The following is a 12,800-nucleotide window of genomic DNA, read 5'->3' as shown; positions in this document are numbered from 1 at the left end:
GGGGAGCGGCCTCGTGAGCCAGGAGACGCCCCGGCCGCCGTGCGGAGCGCGCTGACGTCACCGCGCGCTCGCGGTTGGCGGGAGCCTCGAGCCGGGATGGCGGAGGGCCCGGAGCTGCGCGAGCGGGACTCGGACGGGAGCAGCGAGGAGCTGGTGCTGACCCCCGCCCAGCTCATCCGCAGCCTGGAGCAGGTGGGTGGGGCCGGACGCCTGGGCTCTATCTCCGGGAGGGGCTGGGAGCCCGGACTCCTGGGTTCTATCCCGGCCCGGAGAGGGGGGGGGAGCCCGGACTCCTGGGTTCTATCCCGGCCCGGAGAGGGGGGGGGAGCCCGGACTCCTGGGTTCTATCCCGGCCCGGAGAGAGGGGGGGAGCCCGGACTCCTGGGTTCTATCCCGGCCCGGAGAGGGGAGTGGGGGCTGGGAGCCCGGACTCCTGGGTTCTATCCCGGCCCGGAGAGGGGGGGGGAGCCCGGACTCCTGGGTTCTATCCCGGCCCGGAGAGGGGGGGGAGCCCGGACTCCTGGGTTCTATCCCGGCCCGGAGAGAGGGGGGGAGCCCGGACTCCTGGGTTCTATCCCGGCCCGGAGAGGGGAGTGGGGGCTGGGAGCCCGGACTCCTGGGTTCTATCCAGGCTCCGGGAGGGGAGTGGGGGCTGGGAGCCCGGTCTCCTGGGTTCTATCCCGGCCCGGGGAGGGGCTGGGAGCCCGGTCTCCTGGGTTCTATCCCGGCCCGGGGAGGGGCTGGGAGCCCGGACTCCTGGGTTCTATCCCGGCCCGGGGAGGGGCTGGGAGCCCGGACTCCTGGGTTCTATCCCGGCCCGGGGAGGGGCTGGGAGCCCGGACTCCTGGGTTCTATCCCGGCCCGGGGAGGGGCTGGGAGCCCGGACTCCTGGGTTCTATCCCGGCCCGGGGAGGGGCTGGGAGCCCGGACTCCTGGGTTCTATCCCGGCCCGGGGAGGGGCTGGGAGCCCGGACTCCTGGGTTCTATCCCGGCCCGGGGAGGGGCTGGGAGCCCGGACTCCTGGGTTCTATCCCGGCCCGGGGAGGGGCTGGGAGCCCGGACTCCTGGGTTCTATCCCGGCCCGGGGAGGGGCTGGGAGCCCGGACTCCTGGGTTCTATCCCGGCCCGGGGAGGGGCTGGGAGCCCGGACTCCTGGGTTCTATCCCGGCCCGGGGAGGGGCTGGGAGCCCGGACTCCTGGGTTCTATCCCGGCCCGGGGAGGGGCTGGGAGCCCGGACTCCTGGGTTCTATCCCGGCCCGGGGAGGGGCTGGGAGCCCGGACTCCTGGGTTCTATCCCGGCCCGGGGAGGGGCTGGGAGCCCGGACTCCTGGGTTCTATCCCGGCCCGGGGAGGGGCTGGGAGCCCGGACTCCTGGGTTCTATCCCGGCCCGGGGAGGGGCTGGGAGCCCGGACTCCTGGGTTCTATCCCGGCCCGGGGAGGGGCTGGGAGCCCGGACTCCTGGGTTCTATCCCGGCCCGGGGAGGGGCTGGGAGCCCGGACTCCTGGGTTCTATCCCGGCCCGGGGAGGGGCTGGGAGCCCGGACTCCTGGGTTCTATCCCGGCCCGGGGAGGGGCTGGGAGCCCGGACTCCTGGGTTCTATCCCGGCCCGGGGAGGGGCTGGGAGCCCGGACTCCTGGGTTCTATCCCGGCCCGGGGAGGGGCTGGGAGCCCGGACTCCTGGGTTCTATCCCGGCCCGGGGAGGGGCTGGGAGCCCGGACTCCTGGGTTCTATCCCGGCCCGGGGAGGGGCTGGGAGCCCGGACTCCTGGGTTCTATCCCGGCCCGGGGAGGGGCTGGGAGCCCGGACTCCTGGGTTCTATCCCGGCCCGGGGAGGGGCTGGGAGCCCGGACTCCTGGGTTCTATCCCGGCCCGGGGAGGGGCTGGGAGCCCGGACTCCTGGGTTCTATCCCGGCCCGGGGAGGGGCTGGGAGCCCGGACTCCTGGGTTCTATCCCGGCCCGGGGAGGGGCTGGGAGCCCGGACTCCTGGGTTCTATCCCGGCCCGGGGAGGGGCTGGGAGCCCGGACTCCTGGGTTCTATCCCGGCCCGGGGAGGGGCTGGGAGCCCGGACTCCTGGGTTCTATCCCGGCCCGGGGAGGGGCTGGGAGCCCGGACTCCTGGGTTCTATCCCGGCCCGGGGAGGGGCTGGGAGCCCGGACTCCTGGGTTCTATCCCGGCCCGGGGAGGGGCTGGGAGCCCGGACTCCTGGGTTCTATCCCGGCCCGGGGAGGGGCTGGGAGCCCGGACTCCTGGGTTCTATCCCGGCCCGGGGAGGGGCTGGGAGCCCGGACTCCTGGGTTCTATCCCGGCCCGGGGAGGGGCTGGGAGCCCGGACTCCTGGGTTCTATCCCGGCCCGGGGAGGGGCTGGGAGCCCGGACTCCTGGGTTCTATCCCGGCCCGGGGAGGGGCTGGGAGCCCGGACTCCTGGGTTCTATCCCGGCCCGGGGAGGGGCTGGGAGCCCGGACTCCTGGGTTCTATCCCGGCCCGGGGAGGGGCTGGGAGCCCGGACTCCTGGGTTCTATCCCGGCCCGGGGAGGGGCTGGGAGCCCGGACTCCTGGGTTCTATCCCGGCCCGGGGAGGGGCGGGGAGCCCGGACTCCTGGGTTCTATCCCGGCCCGGGGAGGGGCGGGGAGCCCGGACTCCTGGGTTCTATCCCGGCCCGGGGAGGGGAGTGGGGGCTGAGAGCCCGGACTCCTGGGTTCTATCCCGGCCCGGGGAGGGGAGTGGGGGCTGAGAGCCCGGACTCCTGGGTTCTATCCAGGCTCCGGGAGGGGAGTGGGGGCTGGGAGCCCGGACTCCTGGGTTCTATCCCGGCCCGGGGAGGGGAGTGGGGGCTGGGAGCCCGGACTCCTGGGTTCTATCCAGGCTCCGGGAGGGGAGTGGGGGCTGGGAGCCCGGACTCCTGGGTTCTATCCCGGCCCGGGGAGGGGAGTAGGGGCTGAGAGCCCGGACTCCTGGGTTCTATCCCGGCCCGGGGAGGGGAGTAGGGGCTGAGAGCCCGGACTCCTGGGTTCTATCCCGGCCCGGGGAGGGGAGTAGGGGCTGGGAGCCCGGACTCCTGGGTTCTATCCCGGCCCGGGGAGGGGAGTAGGGGCTGGGAGCCCGGACTCCTGGGTTCTATCCCGGCCCGGGGAGGGGAGTAGGGGCTGGGAGCCCGGACTCCTGGGTTCTATCCCGGCCCGGGGAGGGGAGTAGGGGCTGGGAGCCCGGACTCCTGGGTTCTATCCCGGCCCGGGGAGGGGAGTAGGGGCTGGGAGCCCGGACTCCTGGGTTCTATCCCGGCCCGGGGAGGGGAGTAGGGGCTGGGAGCCCGGACTCCTGGGTTCAATCCCGGCCCGGGGAGGGGCTGGGAGCCCGGACTCCTGGGTTCAATCCCGGCTCCGGGAGGGGAGTGGTGGGAGCCCGGACTCCTGGGTTCAATCCCGGCTCCGGGAGGGGAGTGGTGGGAGCCCGGACTCCTGGGTTCAATCCCGGCTCCGGGAGGGGAGTGGTGGGAGCCCGGACTCCTGGGTTCAATCCCGGCTCCGGGAGGGGAGTGGTGGGAGCCCGGACTCCTGGGTTCAATCCCGGCTCCGGGAGGGGAGTGGTGGGAGCCCGGACTCCTGGGTTCTATCCCGGCCCGGGGAGGGGAGTGGGGGCTGGGAGCCCGGACTCCTGGGTTCTCTCCCAGCCCGGGGAGGGGAGTGGGGGCTGGTGGGTCAGATCACAGGGGCTCAGTGTTAGGCTGGTTTGTGGCTCAGTGTCCTGCTGTGCTGGCAGGCCTGGCTGAATGAGAAGTTTGCCCCAGAGCTGCTGGAGAGCAAGTCTGAAATCGTGGAGTGTGTCATGGAGCAGCTGGACCACATGGTGCGTGTCTGGGGGCACAGGTGGGGGCAGGGGTTGGGAATGGCTGGACAGGTTCATACTGTTATTGCTAAACTCCGTGCCCTGGGGTCCCCTGCCTAAGCTCCGGCCAGTGCTTCTATCCGTCCCCCTCTCCAGTGTTCCCCACAGAGGGTGGATGTAGTTCTGAGCATCTTGTGGTTAACCTGCATGCTCTGCCCAAGCAGTGATGGTTCATGCTATGTACTGAGAGCAGCAAGAGCCCCCAGGCTCCTGGCGTGTTGCTGTTAGTCACAGAGGTTAAAATTGGCATCAGCTGCTGTTGTTGCCCTTGTCTGCTATTCTATAGGGCCTTCAGCATGGTTGCTGTTCATCCTGGCCTGCAGCTGCTTGTTCGCCAAAGTGGGCTGGTCATGGGGGCAGTGCTGCTAGCCAGTTCCTGGTTCTTTGTGCAGTTGTTTGCTACAGAGGTGGTGTAAATCTCCTGCTCCAGGCAGACTCACAGTTGCCTGGATGACAGAATCAACCATCTGCAGTCTTGGCCAATGGCCATTACCTGCCCAAATCCTATATACTGCAAAATCTGGCATGTGGTTCTTCGATTCCCTTTTCCAAGGAGCTGTCCCGTGTATTGGTTCCCATGTGGCAGTGAGGGGTGGTAACCTGCATTCATGGTGCAGGTGCTCTGTCTACAAGAGGCAGCTGCAATCTAGCTCTTTCCCGGGGCTCAGTCTGAGGACATTGGCCTCTCTGTGTCTTTAGCTATTGAGTGTTTGAACAGTCTGATATTCCCCCCATGTGCCCCTTTGCAGGAGTCAAATCTGAAACGAGCCAAGCACGGAGACCTGAAGGTCAGCATCCACCGCATGGAGATTGAGAGGATCCGCTATGTCCTCAGCAGCTACTTGCGCTGCAGGCTTGTGAAGGTAACACCCTGCTATTCTGTGCCATGGCAAGGTGACTCTTAGGAGAGTGGCTGGAGGCATGCCGTTCTGGCCACACCAAAAGCATATTGCTTTGGTCCGGGGCTCTGAGTCATGGGCCCTTGACGTGTTTGGTTAGAGTGACCATAAGGTTCACCTGGGGAATCCACTCCTCATTGCTGTCAAGCGCAGCACCTTGTTCTGGGTGTCACAGTGCTGTGGTGAGCCTGTTTATTACCCTATGGAGGGTCAGCACAGTGCAATCTTCCTCCTGGAAACTCCATTGCCATCCCGCCTCTCAGGCGCAGACAGCCCTGCGTGGGTCCGGAACTAATCCCAGGGCAGATGTGCCACCTCTGCACCTCACCAATCTGCAGTGACAGATTCCCTCTGGCTATAGAAGGGAGAATGCTGGGAGCTGCCTATGATGGAGCTCTCTGTTTCGATCACAGCTGACTCTTCTTTGGGGTTTTTCTTCCCCTGGCAGATTGAGAAGTTTTTCCCCCATATCCTGGAGAAGGAGAAGTCCCGAGTGGAAGGAGAGCCTTCCATCCTCTCTCCAGAGGAGTTTGCCTTTGCTAAAGAGTGAGTAGGTATGGAAGGAGGGCTGGGCAGTGGGGTGAGCCAGGTCTTGTTCTACTGCGCAGACTAAGTCCAGGCCAGAACTGGGGTTGTATGCACTCTGGCTCTCCCTTTGAGCCTCCGCTTCACATGCTGTAGATCCTCCCTTGGCAAACTTGGCTGTGGCAGCTTGGTTGGAAAAACCTTGTTCCCTAGTGACCAGCTAACGAGTCCCTCGCTCTCTCTTGGGCCTGCAGTGAAGCTAGAGGCTTGGCCCTGAGCGCTCCTGACAGTCTGGGAAGGCGTTGAAAAAAGATTCCCGCTCAGCCTTCATCAGTCTTAGTGTCTGCCCGCTTGCCTCCTTCCGTGTGCATGCCAGATTCATGACGGGAGCCTCGTCCTGCTGCACAGCTTCCTCTCCTGTCTCCAGGCAGCCTTCTGCTGGCAGATTGTGGCAGGCCATTGGCCAACGAGGTATCTAGGGGCAGTCTCACTTCAGCCACCCACTAAACTATGCCAGAAAAGTTCCCTCTGCTGCCCGAGTCCTGCCAGTGGGAAGAGCCCTCACTGCCTTTTGTGTCACCTTCCCATGGAGATAAGCTGTGCCCTTGGGCGCTGAAGGATTTGCATGCGCTGTTTTGCTGGAGCAGAGAAGTCTTCATTTCAGCTTCTGCCCCTCCAGACCCAGCCGCTTGCTGCTGTCTTCCCGCCGTGCTTGCGGGTTCAGCATGTCTCGCTGGTACCTGGAGTCCATTTTGGCCCACCAGCTTTTGCCGTGATCTGACTGACAGTAAGGGCTGTTTGTTTCAGGTACATGGCGAACACAGAAACCTACCTGAAAAATGTGGCCCTGAAACACATGCCTCCCAACCTGCAGAAAGTGGATCTCCTGAGACTGGGTAAGAGAAGCCCGGCTGCAGTACAGGCAACAGGATTCTAGCAGTGGCTGTCTGGGGACGAGCCCTGGAGTAATCTGAAGTCCTAGAGAGCAAGCAGTGTAAGCGCTAGAGCTCCGGCGAGTGCTTGGAAGAGGCAGGTGTCTGAGCATAGCCCTCTCCACATTGCTGGCCCTTTAGAAGGTGGTCTGGATATGTTTGCACTGCCCTCTCCTAGAATCGCCCTCTGGGGAGAGACAGGGGGGTCACCAGGCTATTCACACTGGTCTCTGTGTTCTGACTCTCCTGCCGTCTCAAGTATGTGTTGGCTGGTGCATATGGGACTGGCCGGTCGCCTGTGGGGCTAGTGACCAGCATTGCACTGTGTCCTCATGAGCATCCCAGCTCCACGTGAAGGTCCTGCAGAGGAGCAGAGACTGTTCCCAGGAGTGGTTCGTGCAGCACAAAGTGCCCTGGTCTCAGTCACGTGAGCCCGGGATCAGGGCTGAGTGTGTCGCTTTCCTTGCAGTTCCCAAACCCAACCTGGACTCCTTTGTATTCCTGAGGGTGCAGGAGAGGCAGGAAAACATATTGGTGGAGCCAGAGACTGATGAGCAGAGGTAGGTGGCCTATTGCTTTGCTGTGCACTGATACGCACATGCCTTAGAAATGCCATCCCGACTGTATTCTGCTCAGCTTCCCGTCTCTGCGAGTTGCCTGTGTAGCTGTGGGTGGGTGGGCTGGATGGAGCAGCACCCCTCCTCCTTGCCTAATCCGGTCACTTTGCTGCGGCTGTTATACCAATAAAATAAAAACTAGCAGGAGCTTATTAAAGGGGAAAAGGCAAAATGCCACATTTATTGTGAATACAGAAAGAATCATAGTAAGCAGCTAATTATAGCTATAACATTCTATTCAGTTTCATATTTATTCACACATTCATTCATACACACACACACAGGTTCTGCAAGGTTGTTATCATAGTTACCAGCCTTAGAGTTGCTCATGCCAAGCCACTGGCCAGGAGGCCTGGACATGAGGAGGGAGCAGGGCCTTGTCAGATGCTCATCTGATGCTCCTGGAAGTTGGTTTGCAGAATCAGACCCCAAAGGTCTCACTTTCTAGAGTCCATTTTTATAGGAATTTCTTCCTATGCCAGTCTATGGGAATTGCTTCATCATGCTGTTCCTGAATCAATCAGCAGATGGCACATTCCTGACGGCTCCGTGCGGCCAGATGTTATCTTGTTCTTTGGTTCTCCCATTCTTGAGGCTGTTGGGTGGATCCCAGTCTGCCCTCCGGGGGTCCTTTGGTTATTTCCACTTAACGCCTTCTTCAGCCGATGGACACTGGATTCTTAGGCTGGCACCTCCCTGATCATTCAGTTATTATCCACACCAAGCATCCATCCACATACATCCTCTATCTCTATTTTAATCACAATTGTTAACAGAGCGAGACGAATACAACACAAGGGCGGGGAGCCTCTGGGTGCTGTTGTTACAGAGTATTGCTTTGAGTCTCTCTCTGTGTGAGTAGTTGTTACAAAGAATTGCTTTGAGAACAGACTCTGTCTTAGAATTAGCAGCTTGCAAGTTTCACACAGAGAGGGAGAGAAACAGTACCAAAAACCAAGAGACCTCTTAATTAGTAATACCCTGGAATTTAAACTATGGGGAATCAAACTCATTTGTGATTTTAATACAGAACTTCTTTTATATGATCCAACACTGCAACCCTGAAAAGCAAGCAGGAGCCTCAGGAGAATGCAGCACCTCTCTCCTCTCGTTCTGAGCTTGCTGCCACCCTTCCATCTGAACCGATCTCTCTTTCCCCTTCAGAGAATATGTGATTGACCTGGAGGAAGGATCACAGCACCTGATCAGATACAAAACCATTGCCCCCCTGGTGGCCTCAGGAGCAGTTCAGCTAATTTGAAACATCACAAGACTTAAAGGGGCCAGGCAGGAGGCCCTGCAGTCTGGGAGGGCAAGTGCCATGCACAAGACAACCTGAGAGCATCGTTGTGCCAGTCAGCACATGGGGACACAACAGTTGTGGACAGTTGCAAATACTCATCCTGCCCCCGGCCCAGCCTGGGGGCCCAGCAGCTCAGTTTTGCTGTAGCCTGAGGACAGGAAGACAAACAGCCAGGTAAAGGTGCCATCAGCAAGTGTCCCTGTGTGGGGAATGAGGACACTGCCGCTGAAAGAAAGCTGAGCCTGGTCTTCTATCCAGCTGCAGCCTCTGCAAAGCTACTGCTCTGTTGTGGAGCCAGCAGGTGGCACCATTGCCCTGCTTATACTCCGGATATTTCAGCTGGCTGGCAAGAACCCCCTAGAATGAGTTAGTGACTGCTGGAGGAGGATGTGCCAGTGTGAGCGAGGTACGTTATAAAGACAACAGCAAAATCTCCATGTGTGCCTAAAAGGGCACCACTGCCCAAGATCCTGTCCAAGTCTCCTGTGCAGCTAAATTAGGAGAGATGCTTAAATGTAGTGTGGGGAGGGGATTAGGCAATGGATGAGTGCTTGTGTGGGTTTGCAGCAGGTATCAGCCCTGAATGGCCTGGGGTGGGGCTGGCCATGTTTGGAACCTGCAGGAGCTGTGGAGTTCTTACAGGCCCGGGGATGGCGAGTACAATGATCGGCCCTAGAGAGCACAAATAAACCAGTGGGGTATCTCTGGCTCTAGCTATCAATGAGGAGAAGGTGGCTTCTGCGTCCCTGACAGCAATTCTGATTCACTTTGTTGTATTCGTGGCACCAATTAAACAATCTGTGGCTCTTCCAGAAAGCCAGCAGCCTGTGTTCCAGACGGCATCCAGCATGGCCTGGGCATGGGCCGCTCAGCCTTCCCCCAGTGAGCATTCCAGTTTCCAGGTCTGTGCCTCCTCTTGGGTGTAAAGCACAGGGGCACCAGTGCTTACCGTGGTCCAACAAAACCGGGTGGTCGGTGTCAAACTCTGGGACCCACAGCTTTAGAAAGACTGGCATCCTGGCTTGATGGGATGTTGGTTGCCAAGTCTGTGACCCTCTTGTGACCTGCCCACCTCCACTTTAAGCACTGCCCTTTGCCAGGTGATCCATTCAGCCAAAAAGCACAGTGCACAGATTCTCCATTGCAAATACTAGAGGTGGGAGTGACCGGGAGCTAGAAGTGGAGAGAGTGCTGGGCAGACCCTTCTGTGTGGGGGAGGAGCGGGGAGGAACAATAGCTTAATGTTCTGAATGTGCTAAATACCAGGTTACCTCAGCACAGTGTGAAAGGGCTGCTGGCTTGTTTCCTTGATTGCCAGCTTGATGGTATTAATGGGGAAAGGAAGCTTTGCCATTAGTACCTCATTAGGTCAATGGGGTGCTGAATGGCCTGGGTGTTGGACTGGAGATTGCTCCCAGCACCCTGGGAAGGCTCCTCCCCTGGGGACAGGCAGGGTATCTGTACAAGCTGCAAAAAGAAAAGGAGGACTTGTGGCACCTTAGAGACTAAACAATTTATTTGAGCATAAGCTTTCGTGAGCTACAGCTCACTTCATTGGATGCATACCGTGGAAAATACAGTGGGGAGATTTTATATACACAGAGAACATGAAACAGTGGGTGTTACCATACACACTATAAAAAGAGTGATCAGGTAAGGTGAGCTGTTACCAGCAGGAGAGGTGGGGCGGGGGACCTTTTGTAGTGATAATCAAGGTGGGCCATTTCCAGCAGTTGACAAGAACATGTGAGGAACAGTAGGGGGTGGAAATAAACATGGGGAAATAGTTTTACTTTGGGCTAAGCTTAATAGCTTTACCCTTTAGTTGGAACTACCAGCTGTCTCTGAGGATGCCAGTCTTCCTGGTGTCCACCAGAAAGAGTTTCCTTGTATAAAAGTCCTCTTTCTACAACAAACCTGGATCGATGAGAAGAGCTGAGAGGCGGTGGGTTGCTCCGTGCCACCGTCCAAGCTCTCTGGAGGCTTTCATCTGCTTCCTGTTCGGTCTGGAACTGTTCCCTTGATTCTGGAGACATCAGTTCCTCATTGGACTGTGGACCTGGGCTTGGTCCCTCTGGAAGCGATGCAGGTGATGGGGCTGTTTCCATTGACTGTGAACCGCTCTCCGCTGATGCACTATGTTGGGGTTCAGGCTCCGGCTGAGCCTCTTGTGTTGGGTTATCGGCTGCTGCTGGTGCAGTTTCGGTGGGGCCCTTTGGTGTTGGGGTTGCAAGTACTGAATTCAGTGCTGGCAATGGGTCTGGTGCTGGTTGTTCTGCCGGTTCCGGTTCTGAGACTGGCTCTGTCTGGGTCTCTGGGACTGGATCCCCTACTGCTGTTGCAGATGTTGGCAAGGGGTCCGGTTCCCTCACCTCTGACCGGGTCCTGGTAGAAGTTTCTGGAACAGAGCTAGGTGTGACAGCTTCCTTAGCCTGGCTGCGGGTGACCATTCCCACCCTCTTGGCTCATGTCACATGATTGGCCAAGTCTTCCCCCAACAGCATGGGGATGGGATAATCATCATAGACTGCAAAAGTCCACTTTCCTGACCATTCCTTGTACTGGACCAGCAACTTGGCTGTAGGCAAGTCAAAAGAGTTTGACTTGAAGGGTTGAATCGTCACTTGGACCGCTGGGTCGATTAAATTGGGGTGCACTAAGGAAGCATGGGTAGCTGACACTTGTGCTCCGGTGTCCCTCCGCGTGGTGACCAAGCTGTGCCATCTAGGTAAAGCAGCGCGCACAGCTCCCAGTGTGGAGTGGCCACAATTACAGTGTAGTGATTCCTGTGGCTACAGGCTTGTCTACACGTCAGATGCTGCAGCGAAGACACCAGCTGTGCAGGCCGGAGGTGTGGGCCCCATGGCCGTGGCGTGCAGTGAGTGTTTGTGCCAGAACCTCAGTCCTCAGTGGCTTCTGCAGGTTTCAGTGTCTGAGAGCCTGGCCCCGGTGACGCTCATGGCACAGCTACCCACGGCTTTGTCTCCCTGCCTGCAGGGACCATGTGCTGTACCACTGCCAGAGCAAATACAGATGCGCAGCGGATTTGGTGGCTGGCCTTTTACCTCTTGAAATCCTGTATGGCTTTGCTTTGCTTCTAGAAGTGCCCAGCATGGGGGTCAGGGGCCTTCTCTTAGCTTTGTCTGTACTGATTGGCTTCAGGGAGAGGAGGGGGAGGTGCACAGCTAATCCCCAAACCCAAGGCCACTCCAGTGGGTTCAGCCAATGAACTCTAATGCAAATACATTATCTCCCCACTCCCTGCCACCCCTTGTACGTGCACAGAGAGGGCCTTGTCTAATCAGCTGGTGAGTGAAGGTCAGGAGGGCTTTGGGAGGAATTTCTAAGTGGCTCGAGGGAGTCCCTGTGGCCTTCCTGTTAACTGGGATTTGTGCCTGCAGTGACTGGTGCTCTGGGCAGCGCCTGTCTGCAGGGAGTGGCTTTCCCAGAGCAATTCTGCAATAGAGTCCCGCCAGGGAATGAGACCAAATCCCCTTTTCTGGTTCTCCTTTCTCCAGCCCTTCCCTTTCCCCACTCCTTCCTGTCTCTAACAGGAGTTTACACAGCACCTGGAGAATAATAGCCTTATAAGGAATAGCCAGCGTGGATTTGTCAAGAACAAATCATGTCAAACCAACCTCATTTCCTTCTTCGTTGGGGTTACTGATCTAGTGGATGGTGGGGGGCGAGAGATGTGATATATCTTGATTTTTGACACAGTTCCACATAGCATTCTCATAAGCAAACTAGGGAAATACAGTCTAGATTAAATTACTGTAAGGCGGATGCACAACTGATTGAAAGATCATGCTCAAAGAGTAGTTATCAATGATTGGCTGTCAAACTGGGAGGGGTATCTAGTGGGGTCCTGCAGGAGTCAGTCCTGGTCTAGTACTACTCAGTATTTTCATTCATGACTTGGATAATGGAGTGGAGTGCATGCTTATAAAATTTGCAGATGACCAATCTGGAAGGGCTTGCAGGCACTTCAGAGGACAAGGTTCAAATTCAGAACAACCTTGACATTTCAACAAGATGAAATTCAAAAAGACAAGTGCAAAGTACCACACTTAAGAAGAAAAAATCAAATGCACAACTACGAAATGGGGACGAACTTGCTAGGTGTTCGTTCTGCTGAAAAGGATCTGCAGGCTTTGGGGGATCACAAATTGAATAGGAGTTAATGGTGTGATGCAGTTGCAAAAACGGCGAATCTCATTCCAGGCTGTATTAACAGGACTGTCATAGGTAAGACATGGGAGTTAACTGTCCGAGTCCACTCAGTGCTGGAGAGGCCTCACCTGGAGTTCTGTGCCCAATTCTGGGTACCACAGTAAAAAAGATGTGAATAAATTGGAAGAGCAACAAAAATCATAAAAGGCTCATCAAAACACCCAACCTGTGAGGAAAGATTAAAACCTGGGCACGTGTAGTTGTGAGAAAAGACCACCGAGCAGGGCCCTGATGAGGCTTCAGGCCTGTTCCGGGCTGTTGGAAAGAGGACAAGGATCGATTGTTCTCCATGGCCACTGGAGACTTGAAGGCCTTGTCTTGAAGGTCGGACAAGAAGTGATGGGCTTGATCTGCAGCAAAGGAGACTGTGGTTAGGTAGCAGGAAAAACTTTCTAACGCT

The 12,800-nt window shown here is 58.2% G+C and overlaps 2 protein-coding genes across 4 annotated transcripts in view; both read left to right on the top strand.

The window, feature by feature from the left end:
- Positions 1-59: 59 nt before the first annotated feature.
- Positions 60-8,132, top strand: GINS4 (GINS complex subunit 4). 2 transcript variants are annotated; one of them, XM_073325091.1, is made up of 7 exons: positions 60-192; positions 3,766-3,852; positions 4,641-4,754; positions 5,239-5,336; positions 6,123-6,211; positions 6,717-6,807; positions 8,029-8,132. In XM_073325091.1, exons 1-7 carry the CDS (start codon positions 97-99, stop codon positions 8,123-8,125), a joined length of 672 nt encoding a protein of 223 aa, XP_073181192.1. In that variant the 5' UTR covers positions 60-96; the 3' UTR covers positions 8,126-8,132. The 2 variants fall into 2 exon arrangements, with proteins under 2 accessions (XP_073181192.1, XP_078706788.1); XM_078850662.1 differs by lacking the exon at positions 3,766-3,852.
- Positions 6,134-12,800, top strand: part of LOC140903579 (protein phosphatase 1 regulatory subunit 3C-B) — a 24,080-nt gene continuing 17,413 nt past the window's right edge. The window contains exon 1 of one of the 2 annotated variants that reach the window (XM_073325090.2): positions 6,134-6,211. The gene's annotated coding sequence lies outside the window, so the exon portion shown is untranslated. Of the gene's footprint in view, positions 6,212-8,484; positions 8,574-12,800 lie in introns of those variants that run through there. The other variant, XM_073325089.2, reaches the window with a different exon arrangement.

Source organism: Lepidochelys kempii, chromosome 26 (assembly GCF_965140285.1).
Source record: "Lepidochelys kempii isolate rLepKem1 chromosome 26, rLepKem1.hap1, whole genome shotgun sequence".
Taxonomy (NCBI): Eukaryota; Metazoa; Chordata; order Testudines; family Cheloniidae; genus Lepidochelys; species Lepidochelys kempii.
Note: the sequence above shows the minus strand (reverse complement) of the source record. Positions and strands in the feature narration are given on the sequence as shown.

Excerpts from the sequence above, each read along its gene's own strand:
- GINS4 (XM_073325091.1), top strand. The coding sequence starts at position 97 with ATGGCGGAGGGCCCGGAGCTGCGCGAGCGGGACTCGGACGGGAGCAGC. Across the intron at positions 4,755-5,238 it reads TGCGCTGCAGGCTTGTGAAG|ATTGAGAAGTTTTTCCCCCA; the intron begins GTAACACCCTGC and ends TTCCCCTGGCAG. Across the intron at positions 6,808-8,028 it reads CCAGAGACTGATGAGCAGAG|AGAATATGTGATTGACCTGG; the intron begins GTAGGTGGCCTA and ends TTTCCCCTTCAG.